We start from the raw sequence: 14,722 nt of genomic DNA on the forward strand, positions 1-14,722 counted from the left end.
GCTTTCCAGACCCCCTTCCTCCCTCATATTATCATTTAGAACATCTTTTCATATGAATGGCCACATGTTTATATAATGAATTTGGATTTCATGTCATCTTTTTTCCATTATCTAAAATGGTTTATCCACTGAGTATGTAAAAGCAGCACTTCAAGATTAAAATGCACACTGTCAGCTGGCTAGAAATCATATCGAGGTGGCAGGGTTTTTTCTTCCTAGAAACCTGCAAGGCAATTTACTCATAGCCTTTGTTGGGAAATCATACTTCTTTCCATCATTTCCAGCTTGATACTACTCTGTAAGCAGAAGCAGTTCACCTATTTATGGGATTTCTTACTACAGTATGTTCAATTTATTTACCACTGGGTTATGAGTTAAATGATATGAGTTGAACTTGTATTAAAACACATACATCTCATGGGCAATTTTCATAGACACAACACAACTCTATGGGGTAGTGTCTATAGTATATAGTACCAACACAAATGGACGAGGTCATATCATTAAGCAAATGCTTTACAATCATGACCTTTTTAACAATAGTCAATACTTTCTTCCATGTGCCAATCCCTCATATTCTGCAGTAGATCTCACAGTTTGCTTCCCTGCAATTTTTCCACTGCTCATGCAGGATGTTAAAGAGAACATCTATGAAAGCAATCATTTTCTTGTTTGTGCAAATATTGCTGTCTTCACAGGAACCATGTTCCCCAACCTAGATGACCATGTAGAAAGTGAACCAGGCTGACTGGAATACTTTTTTCCATTTTGCAAAAATTTAATGCTAAAGTAGTCATTCAAACACCTATCAGTGAAATATTATAGATTGTATCATCCAGGCAGCAATTGCATTTCCAAAAAACATCATCTCAATTTCCATTCTCTCCAAAGCCTTGGTGGAACCCAAAGTGCCAAGGAGCCAAAAAAAGATCACAACAGAGCACAGGATATATTTTGTTGATACCCTACCACATCAAATTTAATCATTTTTAAATGTGCTTGAGCCAAATCACATTCTGTGAGAAAAGGTTTTCATGTTTATTTCAATTTGCATCATCATCTATTAATCAAAACAACCAGTGCAAATATTGTATGGGATAAAATCTACAAAATGAAAGGCAGATTTTAATCATTCATGGAGAAGATATAGAACTTGGTTACATCATGTTGGAGGCTTAATGGAATATATACTGCACTTGGAAAGGATTAAAACTGATTTTAATACTTCCAGTATTTCATCTCAATCAATGAGACATCTTCAGGGATTGCAAAAACTAATGTAACACACACTCAAATACAACACAACCCTAAGCCAAACATGTGGGTGATTCTAAAGTCCTATCTAGGTGGTGCACTCACTATGGGTGATTGTAGGTGGCCTAGAATGGAAGGTGGGATCTCTAATAATTAATGTTTCTCATTTCAGAAGTTTAATGCAACCATATTTATATTCTATTTCTTCTCCATGAATGATTAAAATCCATGTGTTGATGCTTAAATGTTGTGGGTATATCATGTTGATAAAATGATTGCATTAAACTTCCGGAAATTTGGGAAACATTAATTATCAGAGATCTCACCTTACATTCTAGGCCACCTACAATAACCCATAGAGGGCACACCACCTAGATAGGACTTTAGAGTCACTCATGTATTTGGCTTAGTATTGTGTTATATTTGAATGTGTGTTACATTAGTTTTTTGTAATCCCTGAAGATGAAATATTGGAATTATTAAAATAAATTTTAATCTTTTCTGATTTTTGTATATATTCTATTAAGCCTCCAAAATGATGTCCTCACAGCACTTAAGCCTCAACACACAGAACTTGTCTACCTTGGAACTGGGGGTGAATATTCCAGGCATGCAGTACTCATCCACCAAATAGCAATATCACTGATATTATTTTACTTAGATATAAAGAGCTAATAAGCTTCATTTCGGCGATATAAACAATATTTTAAATTAAGGGGATATAAAATCCACATTGTTTTAAAACCGAATAAGAAACTCAAAGATTGGAATCAGAGAGTTTCATGCCGAATATAGTAAACTATAAAGTATCGGCGATCACTAGTGTGAGCTAATGCAAGTGACCTTGGTACGTAGTACAATACTGGGCAACTCGTTGCAAAGGTGGGGAAAGTTCAGATCGCTATTCTTAGGTATTTTCCATAATGCAAAAACACATTTCCTAGGAAATGTATGCTCTTATTACATTATGGAGGGAGGTCACTACCCAGACCGGTTTCAGCCTTTTTTGAGGCTTCATCAGTGAGTAGCTAGACCATAATACCAAAGTGTATAGCGAAAAGAACTTATATTCTCTGCTATATGAGTTTCCAGAGAGGTGCAACCATTAAGTTACTTAGATATAAAGAGCTAATAAGCTTCATTTTGGTGATATAAACAACATTTTAAATTAAGGGAATATAAAATCCACATTCCTAGGAAATGTGTTTTTACATTATGGAAAATACCTAAGAATAGCGATCTGAACTTCCCCCACCTTTGCAACGAGTTGTCCGGTATTGTACTACGTACTAAGGTCACTTGCATTAGCTCATGCTAGTGATCGCCGATACTTTATAGTTTACTATATTCGGCATGAAACTCTCTGATTCCAATCTTTGAGTTTCTTATTCGGTTTTAAAACAATGTGGATTTTATATCCCCTTAATTTAAAATCATTGATATTATATTGTTGCATTTATTCCCGTTAAAGACTTCCCTAATTGTTTCCAGACTTCATGTGATTCTGAAAAGTAAACAATATACTAATGCTTCATGAAGAGGAAGCTTTTTGATGCATAAACATTGCATCACATTCGTGTTAGTAGCCCAAGTGTGCATTAAAAATATGTACACCTTTGAAAAGATGTAACAGATGGCACAGCAAGTCAAATTCTTAGCATTCTAGTAGATTTAAACTGCCTAAAAGGCAAGGGTGAGCTCTAAGACAATAGCACCTAGAGTCTGTAATTGGTTATTGTATCATCCAGTCCAATTGAATATTGTCATTTGTCATGATTATATATAATATAGACAAGTTTTTAATTATATAATTTTTGATAAATTTATAACATTTTGCCCATATTTACAATGAGAAACAGTATTGTAGTGGAAGGAAGGAAGTAAGCCTCGTCCTCCTCTTCCAAATTTTACAACTTTGAGTAATTCAAATATACCAACCAAATATAGCTTTCTCCTTCATTATTGTTTTCTAACATACAGTATCTTAAAACAAACACATTGTCTCCCACTCTGCACAGATTTGGTTATAATTAATTGATAAATTAAAGTATTATTCAAAGTTATCCTACAGTTAATTGCATTAGACTAGTTAAGATGAGCACTAATCTGCTATACACTCTTAAAACTTTTATACATCAATAAAAATATAATCACAGTCAAATTGACATGAATTTTATAGCCAAGTTGCATAAGCCACGACAGCACACACACAACTGAAGTGGTCACATGATGCCACTGCTTGGAACATAATTTTTTTTTTCCAAAAAAAGATTTGGGAAAAAATTTTGGTTGATTTTGGGTAATCAAGTTGCTTTGGGTGAAGTGGTGACATCACCCAAAGCAACTTGATACAAAGTGATTTGTTCTCTATATGCAAGTAGGTTAATCTTGATGATCCTTCTTGTAAAATCTTTTGTTCAAATATGAAGTATCTCTATTAACAAAGCATTAATAAGAAAATAATAACACTGAGTCCCTCTTTTAGTTCTCATGAATCTCTCTGTAATAAAAAAAAATTAATTTATTTATTAATTTGGTTATCTTGAACCTACTTATGAAATTATGTTATTGACAGTAACTTTTGACATACTGAAGCAGGCTTCATTATTCTTAGTTTACCACATACATGTATATACAGTAGAACCCTTTTTTTTACATTTCCTTTTTCCATCAGTCCCCTAGAAAGTGTAAAAAAAAGGGTTCTACTGTATATACATGTATGTGGTAAACTAAGAATAATGAAGCCTGCTTCAGTATGTCAAAAGTTACTGTCAATAACATAATTTGATGTTATTGACAGTAACTAAAAGATGACTTACTGCTAGTATGTGACTTTACATACTAGATTACAAAATTTAATAACTGAAATAAATGAATTTACAATTACTTACATTTATCTATTTAAAAAAATCTTTAATTCTTGATTGTTCCACCTGCCTCTGTATAAGGCATTAAATGCCCCATCGTCTCCTGATGCACTTGCAATATACTGCCTCAAAACAGAGATAGCTTCCATTGCTTTTTTACTAGTAGGGACGGTAGGTTCTTGATCACAGTCTTCTTCAACCACTTCTTCTTCACCAAGGTGGTTGGAAAGGATGTCTTCTACACTTGGTACCATGGATGTGATCACACCAACATCAACATAGTCTTGAAATGAGGAAGACTCATCCATCGCATACTAGTTGTTGGGCTCTGACATGTATTCTTCTTTCGCTTGTAGTTGTTCCTCCTCTTCCACAAACGTAACTCCTACCTTCCAGAAACAGTTGGATATGGTTTCAGGAGTAACATAATGCATGGCATCAAGGATTGATATGGTCATTTGTTTTGGGTCCATACCATTATCATGCATAAACACAGCTTTTTTCAACAGCATTTTTTTATATTTCCATTTAAATGCATGGATGATGCCCAGATCTAATGGCTGAAGCTCATTTGTACAATTAGGGGGAAAGAACACTAATCTAATGTTTCTGAGCTGCAGATCTTCATGGTGTGCAGGACATTTGTCTAGCGGTAGTAGCATTTTGTGGTGATTTGCCTCCATTTTAGCATCCAGAGCATGCATGGTGGATGTGAAGATGCTGCTGGTCATCAATGCTGTGCTGTTGGCATCATTTCCACGTTTTAAAACACCTCGACTTTTTAAATTTACCAATTACCAGTGGAGGTAATTTTTTTGATCCATCAGCATTGACCATGGGCAAAACAGTTACCCTCTGCTTACTGAGGTTTCCACCGTGACACTTCTCTCCTTTAAAACACAATGTTTTGCTTGGCAGAATGTTATAAAAGAGCCCAGTTTCATTAACACTGAAAATATTTTCCTGTTTGTAGTCCTGAATAATAGTCTTTAGTTCATGTTTCCACTGGTTACAGTTTCCTCTGTAACACTATTACTTTCTCCACACACTTTATTATATTTCAATCATTTCAAGACTCATCACAATACACAATATTGTGATGAGTCTTGAAATGATCAATTCATCCATTTGAAGCAGTAAAATCATACTGCTTCAAATGAACATAAAGAATACCCGACGTGCTCATAGAAACAAACCACTCTGCCACAAGTTTATCCAATTCATCGTATGTCAATGTCCAGATATTTGACGTAGCACCAGATTACTTTGCATTGAGTTCAATGTTTGACCTGTTTTTTACTATCGTGTTTCAAAGTGGACATAGAGAGTTCAAGATCTTTAGCTAATTGCACACGTGTTCTGGCATGCCAATCTACACATCGCAGAATTGCCATCTTTTCTTCTACTGAAATGCATTTTCTGTCTTTTTTCTCCATGTTACTAATATGGATCATCCGCCACCGCAACTTGAAAGCAACTATCACACGCTAAATTATGTAGCAGAAATTCTACAATATACCATGTGCTTCTGAATTGACTACGAACACCAACACTGCAAGCTAATGAAGCGATATTTCACGAACTGTGGTTTATTCACTGATATTTTCTAATATTCATGAGTAACAACTGTTACTTGGTAGAAGTGTGAATGTGATTTCACAATTTGTGTATGATCCTTGTTCATGATTTCAACACAGCACTGTGAATGTGAATTCACATCACAACACGTTATGGGTGCCACGAGCTACTGAAAGTTTAAAATTACTGATATGAAAACTTCACGGTATCAATTCATACTGTGATTGAAAAATCACGTTATCGCTCATCACTAGATCACTGCTGCAAGCGTGCAAGTCACCGTGATGGCGGAAATGAAACTACAGCTGAAAGGGAACAGAAATGCGCAGATTTCCACAGAAATCGATTTGAATGAGAGGAAATCGATTCGAAAATCAGTGTTGCCACCTGAGAAAAAAACCACAAATCATGTCCACATCAAGTTGTTAATGGTGAGAAAACAATATATTGTAAGAATAGGCCTTAAGACGGGACCAACGGAAAATGATGTAAATGGCAGGAAAACGTAAATTGCAGGAATGTAAAAACGGGGTTTTACTGTATAGTTTTATCTGTAGGTATATTTTATGGCTAAAATGAATCAGAAACAGTGACCACATTAAACCTACATTATTAAAATTGCTGGAATCCATTGATTTTGATGAATTCTTTGGGAAATTTTGTTATTTGTATCTTCAATAATATTGGATTTCTTTACTTGGAATACAGTAATTTTTAGTCCTTATTGTCATAATAATATCATTAGTATACCATCATATCTCATCTTCCATTAATGTTAAAATGTAGCCATTACAACCAAATAACCTGACTTTTATAATCTATCTCTATATGATATTGGCTAACTCACCTTCAGTTAAATAGCCCTGAAAAATATTTTGACAGCATCCTAGATAAGATTTAAATAAAAGTCCATCCAGCTAAAGAGCATATGTCCTTCTGACTGTGATACAGAGGCACTTGATCTTTTCTTTCATTTTTAGCATTATTTATTATTATTATTAACATCTAACCTCCATGGAGTCAGAGACTCATCATGGGATGTACACGCTATTGCACATAATGCTCATCCAACCGTGCCTTAAAATGATTCAATATGTCTACATTCACAACATTGAGACAATCCATTCCACTCAACAATCACTCTCCATGCAAAGAACATGTTCTTCACTCCTTTGCTCACAGCCTCTTTATACAGTTTCCAGTGATGGCCTCTTGGTCTCTCCCCCCCTGCTCTTTCGTTTTATGAAAAATCTCTTCCATGTCAACCTGATAACAATCCCTAACTAGCTTATATGTCTCAATTATCCCCCTATCTTCCTCCTATTCATGAGGCTTTGTAATTTACATTCTCTCAGTCTGTCCTCATACTCCATATTCCAAAGATCACTGACAATCTTTGTGAATCTTCTCTGGACCCTTTCCAACATATCCTTGTCACCACAAAAACCAGATTTGTGCACAATAATCTATATAAGGTCTGATTAAGTCATACAATAGCATCATAACCTCTTTATTTCTGCATGTCAGGGTCCTCTGCATCATTGCCATTATCCAATGTGATACCTTTACAACTTCTGAAATGTGGCCCCCGAATTTCAGGTCCTTGTCTGCCACCACTCCCAGATCTCTCATTTCCTTTGCCTCCTCTAAACTTTCCCCACCTAGTGTATACTTTGCATCCCATTGTTGCTTACCAGAGTTCAAAACCTTACATGTTGCAACATTGATCTGATAGTTCTACTTACCTGCCCATTCATGCAAGCTATTGAAGTCCTCCTGAAAGGCCATAACATCTGTTTGACTCTACATTGCTTTCCCCAATTTTGCATCATCTGCAAACAGCTGCATATCATGAGTTAAACCCATCCCAATATCATTAATATACAAATTGAACAACAATGGTCCTAAAACTCCCCCCCCCCCTGCAGTACACCACTAGTGACCTTTGTATAACAGGATACAATGCCCCCATATACAACTTTCTGATACGTTGATGGAAATTTTTTCACATGGATAAACTTTGCTTACACTTGGATAAAGGATTAAACGAATATATAATTAGTAGCACAGCCAAGTGAAAAAACTTCCATCAACTTATCTCTAATCCAGAGAATTTTAATAATAAGGTGTAGTACCTTTTGGAAACTGGTATATGGTGTTATGACTTCTGCATTACTTCCACCTTAGTATCACCACCTTTGGGTCTGGCTCCCACTGATGAGACCTCAGTAAAGGTCAAAACCGGTGTGGGTAGTGACCCTTCCTTTAATGCATAGCATTATACATGCCCAAGGAGATGTGCTGCAGCAGAAAGCAATGCCATCTGGGAACAGAAATGCATTATGGGATACTAAGGCAAGTGATGAGAAGTTATACTACCTTGCCATGAGTTTCCCCACTTCTGAAAATACTTCAGTTGCAAACTTTGTTTGCTTACACTTGGATAAAGGATTAAACCAAATATTGAAAGTGGAAGTGTCTGTGGTTTAGAAGTTCATAAGGCATATTCTTTGATAAGAAATATACCTCAGTCAGACCTCGGACATTATGAACGTAAACAACAGAATGTGGCACATCATCCAGCATTGTTTAAACTTAGCACTGCTTTGAATCTGCATTCTGATTTTTGAATTTTATGAACAGTCAGACAGCTACAACTGTATAGTATGAACTATTTTTGAATAATTTCTCTTTTTTGTGTTTTAAACTTTAAGGTATCTTTTACCCCTGAAGATGTAAGTCAAACGACTTACGAAACTTGTCGGGTTTTATTTCTTTATTGTGTTTTTAACTTAATAAAAAAATGTGGTCCAATTACTGGAATATGCCTTATAAATTGGACAACAGAAGTCTGTTGTCCAATCCCATCTGTTTCAATTTATTTACCAGCTTGTCGTGTGGTAGTTTATCAAAAGCTTTTGCAAAATCCAAATACACCACTGTATATGCATCTCCTCTGTCCAAAGTCTCTCCCAGGTATTTGTTACCTGGTTACAGTACATAAGTAATTTAGTAAAATGTAGAAAGTATTTTTAACTTGGGTATAGTTATGTTAAAGATACCAAGCAATTTTAAACCTGGTTTTACTCCATTTTTTCTAAGTAAGCAAACAGACAAAATGTCAAGTTTGCGCCTGCAATTTATGCAAGACTAGCTGATCCCACAGGTAGTGCAAGACCAAGGCAACTCGTGGTAGAGGTGGAGCAAGCTCTGATCACTAATCTTAATATTTACCCTTAATGCCAAAATTTATCCTTAATGCCAAAACACATCTCCAAGAAGGGGATGTATGATGTTTTGTATTAAAGGCAAGGGGCCACTACCCAGACCGGTTTCGACCTTTATTGATGTCTCATCAGCGGGGAGCCAGAATAAAGGTCGAAACTGGTCTGGGTAGTGGCCCCTTGCCTTTAATACAAAACATCATACATCCCCTTCTTGGAGATGTGTTTTGGCATTAAGGGTAAATATTAAGATTAGTGATCAGAGCTTGCTCCACCTCTACCACGAGTTGCCTTGGTCTTGCACTACCTGTGGGATCAGCTAGTCTTGCATAAATTGCAGGCGCAAACTTGACATTTTGTCTGTTTGCTTACTTGGAAAAAAATGGAGTAAAACCAGGTTTAAAATTGCTTGGTATCTTTAACATTAGTAAAATGTAATTTCCCTTAACAAACCAGTGCGGATAACCAAGTTTCACAAAGAATACTGCTGTTTTCAACCCAATTCTGTATTCTACTTCTCACCAATCTCTTCAGTACCTTCATCGCAACTCCAAATATACAGATTGGCCTATAATTTGAAGTCACAGCCTTATTACCACCTGTATGCAGTGGAACAATTTTACCTTCTTTCCACTCCCTTGAAACTTGCGCTTTTATAAGACTTATTAAAAGAAGCATGCCAATTCCCGTGGAACATTCCCTTAAGATACATTGTGATGTGTCATCAAATCCTGTTGCCTTATTGACATCAAAGTCATTTATTTTCTCCAATACTTCCTGCTCACTCATAATTAAACTATCCTCTCCAATATCCTCAATACTTAAGTTCCTCATGATTCACCCTGATCAGGATTAAACCCTTTATAAATTGATCCCTGAATACCTTAACAATATCTCCTGCAGCAGTTACCATTCTACCATATTCATCCATTAATATCATCTTACCATGATCATTCTTCTTTCTACTTGCCGCATATCTAAAAAAACTCTAGAGTATTTTTTTTTCATCTGATTTGCCAATTTCTGTTCATATTGCACTTTTGTTTTCCTTACTAGCTGAGTTACTCTTCTTGCTTGTGCTTTATACTCTTCATGAAACTGATTATTACCATTATTCATGTTGTACTACCTCCAAAGTACCTTCCTCTTCCAGATTTCATGCTTAAGCCCCCCCCCCCCCCCTCATTCATCTATTTTACACCTATGTTATTTAGCCTTTTGGCCTTCAGAATACATTCACACATTGATGTTGTTATGTATTTCTTTGTCAGTACCCAAGAAGCATTTATTTACTTACTGCTCAACTTCTCTTTACATGCTGTAGCTCCAAGCTGTCCCCCTAAACTTGTTATAATCACCAGCCTTATAATTCCACATATATCCTTTCCTCACAGAAGTCTGCGTATTGCTAGCCACAACTCCGGAGATCACTTCAAGATTATTCTCACCAACTAGAGGAAAGTGTGAAACTCCACTCACAATTACATTCTCAGACGATATGATCAGATATAATGCTCTCAATTCTTGCATTCCCTCCTGTACATGCTGCCTGAGATAGTTGTCTCTCAAGAACTCAAGAAATTCGTTTTCCTTATTCCCAAATGCTATTTCTTCATTCCAATCTATACCACCATAGTTAAAATCATCCATAATAATTATCCTTTCTTTGTTCACTAATCCAAGTTGTTTATACATTTCTTCGTCACTCCACTCCACATTCCCTAGCCTATAACAACATTCAACTAAATATGTATTCCCGTCAACTTTCAGGTTGCACCTCATAACCAGTGCAATTATTTCCCTCTTTCATATCTATCTTATGTGGACTTGATTCCCCTGCTGTCATCAGCAGCACTTCCTCCCTAACTTCTTTCCCTTTCTATCCTCACGAGAAATACCGTATCTTTCCATTTCTATTCTTGTTAGAATATCATCTTCATTCAACCATTTTTCACTTATTCCAATGATTTGGGGGCAAATAAACTCAATCACTGAAACCATTTCTTCCCCCTTATTTCTGATACTTCTGGCATTTGTAAACAAACACAGCAGTTCATTTGTAGGTCTATAACCAGTCCTATCCAAGCCACTGGCTTGTTGTGATTTCTCCACCACACCTGCCCTTGCCTAATTACCTTTATCGCAACATATTGCATATATCTGCTCAGTCTCAACTTCCCCACACACATTGAATGCTGCTTTCAACATCTACTCTCCCTACACCATGACTCCCTGTCCACCCAGGTTCCTCCCATTTTCCTGTTCCTCTTGTGTTCTCGTTCTATCTTCTTCTCTCCCACTGCCAAGCACTTCTGTCTCTTCAGTACCAATCTTCTGATCTTTCACTTCATCTCTTATGTTTGATCTCTTGCATGCAGTACACATTGTACTTCCATCTAGCAACACTTTCTCCAGTACTCACTCCAAAGCCAATTAAATGCAACCCATCACACTTGTTTAATTCCATTCATCTCTCAAACGCTTGTCACACATCCACAAGCTGTACTCCTTTCTCCTCAAATAGCTCCTCTAGCATATCATTCATAATTCTAGCTCTCTCTATCTCATCTCATCGTTGTAAAACCCAGCGACACACTGACAACCTTTCCCACTACACTGTTTTCTTTTACTCTTCTTAAATAACCTCCTGATATTCGCCCTTGCATACTCCTTATGTCCACTTAAATCATTTGTCCCCTCCCGACCACCACTAGTTTGCTTGCTCATTTCCTTCTCATGTCCAACACTGAATTATCCTGTTCATTCTCCCTTCTGGATAGCAGACCTTATGGATCCTCTCATTATCTAATCCTCTAACTATGAAATTTCCATATACTGCTATCCTGTAGTCACTTGTCACCTCTTTTTTTTTTTCTTATATTCTATTCTTTTGCACATGTTTCCACCAAATGTCTCATATCACTCCACATATTCCTGATTTCATTTTTCATTTTAAACAACTGTTTCATCAAATCTTACATTCTGACAATTTCACTTTCTGTCACTCCTTTAGGCTCATAACCTCTCGTTCTGCTGCACCATATTCCGTTTCCTCATTCATACTTTCTTTCACTCCCTTATCACTAAAATTTGCTTCTACATTCTTGCTTTTGCTAACTTTCACTTCTACATTCTTAGTTTCGCTTCTGTATTCTTGCTTTCACTAACTTTGCTTCTACATTCTTGCCTTCTTTCACTTCTGCTAGCTTCCATTTCATTTCCATTTCTTCATTTATGCCATCCTATATCTTTTCAGTGTGTTTCACATTCGTTGCCTCATGGTCTAATATATCGCACTTCCTACATCCATACCTTCCCTTGTCTTTCATCCATTCTCTCCACAAACACATCTCTTACACTCCATCATGCATACATATTACACTTGCAACATCGTATCATTTCAGAAATTCTATTTCATTAATGCCACTTGATTTTTGCACCGCTCGCCTAGGCGCACCAGTCAATATCTGCATGGTTGACCTTGTGAGTACAGCCATTGTATTCTGTTTAATAAATAATAAATCACACCAAAATCGCAGACACACTTCATTCTCAAAAATAAATAGTGCAACACTAAAAATTCAAGAAATATTGCCGATTATTACTCAAAATATACTTATTTTTTCCAGAGCTCCTTTCCAACACTACACACTTTAGCCTTCAAGTATCTTCTGAATAACGATTTTCTGACCTGGCATTGACTGATTAGTTAATATACTCACTTTGAAACAACAGATTGCTAGTCAAATCCTGCCCAGGATATAGATGCTTATGAATGTTTTTAAGTGTAAGATGAATTTCATTGCCTAGTGTGAGACATGTGAAATCATCTTAAGTGGCTTGAAAAGTTCTACATTTGGTTTCTAGTGCAGGGTTTCAGATTATATAAAAAACAAAATTTTAAATAGTGCAAAAAATAAGTGTAAAAATTTCTTAGCACATCCATGGTATTAACGTAATATTGGTGTGCAAATTTTGTGGTTGGGAGTCTAATATATAAAAACAAAATAAAAAACTAATAATGTTAATAAAACATGTTTCTTACAGCTTAGCTGATTCCTTTTAAAACTTATTTGAAAATCCTTGAATGTTCAAAGGAGAGCAGTGTGATTATTATTAACAGCAGACCTCCATGAAGTTAAATGACTCATCACAGGAGGTGTACACTATTACATGCAGAGCTCATGTCTGCATTCACCACACTGTCAGGTAATGCATTCCACTTCCTAGCACTCTCCATGCAAAAAACCTGCTCCTTACTCATACCCATATTATACGGTTTCCAGGAATGGCCTCTTGTTCTATCCCTCCCTCTTCCATTCTATGAAAAATTTGTTCCACATTAACTTCATAACAATCCCTTACCAACTTATGAATAACTCATTCCTCTTCTCCCTTTATTTAAGAAGCTTTGCAAATTGCATTCCCTCAATCTGTCTTCATACCTCCCCCCCCATATTCCAAACCTAGTTATCATCTTAGTCAATCTTTTCTGGACCCTTTCTAATATATCCTCATCACCATGTAAATCAGCGTTTTTTTTTAAATTATGTCATTTAAACAATAATTCCCTGATCCATTTTTATCGAATCAACATAATTCTCCTCAGTTTTTTTTTAATTTATTAGAATGTGACAATAAAAGGATGTTGAATATCTCATTCCTATTTTTATTTTTATTTTTTTATTTTTTTTCAAGAGAACAAAAATAGGAAGAATGAAAACAACTTCAAATTAAACAAATTGTCTGTTCCTTCTGTGTTTGTTCTGCGTAATCAAGTCCTGCTTCATATATGATATTTGAAAATAGTAAAATGCTGAAATTTGGTATAATATTAGCATTAAGTTTCTCTTTTCTTCTTCTTAATTCTTCATTAAAAATATGTATGATAAACTGATAAAATAACAGTATGATAAACTCATTAACTTTTAATGATTATTGTAAAAGAAAATTATATTTGGAATAGTTTAAAATTACTAAAAATTTCATACACTCAATATACACAGACTGTGACCAATATGATCAGCTATAAATATAAAATGCCATTGACAGAAGCCAAGCATTAGCATGAAGGAATTAATTAATTATATTATACAGGAATACTCATGTGCATTTAGAATGCTCTAATGCTAAACATACCTGGTATGTCATTTGTTTGTGGTATATTTTGGAATATAATATAACATAAGCTTTTATCAATTTTATACAATCTTTTGACAGACTAATCATTGTATAATGCCTTTTTTTTTATCAGTTGGCTGTCGCTCAGACCAAGAATGTGGCTTTAATGAAGCTTGCATAAACAACCGGTGTATCAGTAAGTATAAAAATGCTTTATTATGTATAAATAACTGTCATAACTAAATTTCTTTTCACTATCATTAACCATTGCAAATCCAAGAATAACAGATTGTCATTCTCCCATCTGAAACATTTTCTTCTTGCCTTTTCTGAAAATTCTTGACTATTCAAAAGAGAACAGTTAGATTATTATTAACTTTCACTCTCTCTCTCTCTCTCTCTCTCTCTCTTGTGATTCTTTATTCTGATTGTGTTGTTTTTTAATGTTAAAATTTCCTTCAGAAACATAACTTCCAAATATAATGTTATTAATTATATTTAGAAGTTATGTTATATGTTAATTCATTATTTTTAATAAAATAAATTTAGATGTTGAAATGAATTTAATATTAGTTGCTAGTAGAAATGGAGAGTTTGAAGAAATTTAAGGATAGTTACCATGTAGAATAATAAAAATACAAACAATAATTTTAGTAAAATTATTAAAAAAGATATAAT

General features: G+C 35.2%; 1 protein-coding gene across 1 annotated transcript in view; it reads left to right on the plus strand.

Annotated features, from left to right (window-relative positions):
* The window catches only part of LOC150101923 (uncharacterized), a 1,001,066-nt gene that overhangs the window by 675,115 nt on the left and 311,229 nt on the right, over positions 1 to 14,722 (plus strand). Inside the window, exon 97 of the mRNA XM_090399931.1 lies at positions 14,178 to 14,240. Within this exon, the coding sequence (XP_090256057.1) occupies positions 14,178 to 14,240 (63 nt within the window). The remainder of the gene's footprint in view (positions 1 to 14,177; positions 14,241 to 14,722) is intronic.

The sequence above is a fragment of the Typopeltis vanoorti genome, chromosome 11 (assembly GCF_054136105.1).
Source record: "Typopeltis vanoorti isolate ZY-2024b chromosome 11, IOZ_Tvanoo_1.0, whole genome shotgun sequence".
NCBI classification, from domain to species: Eukaryota; Metazoa; Arthropoda; class Arachnida; order Uropygi; family Thelyphonidae; genus Typopeltis; species Typopeltis vanoorti.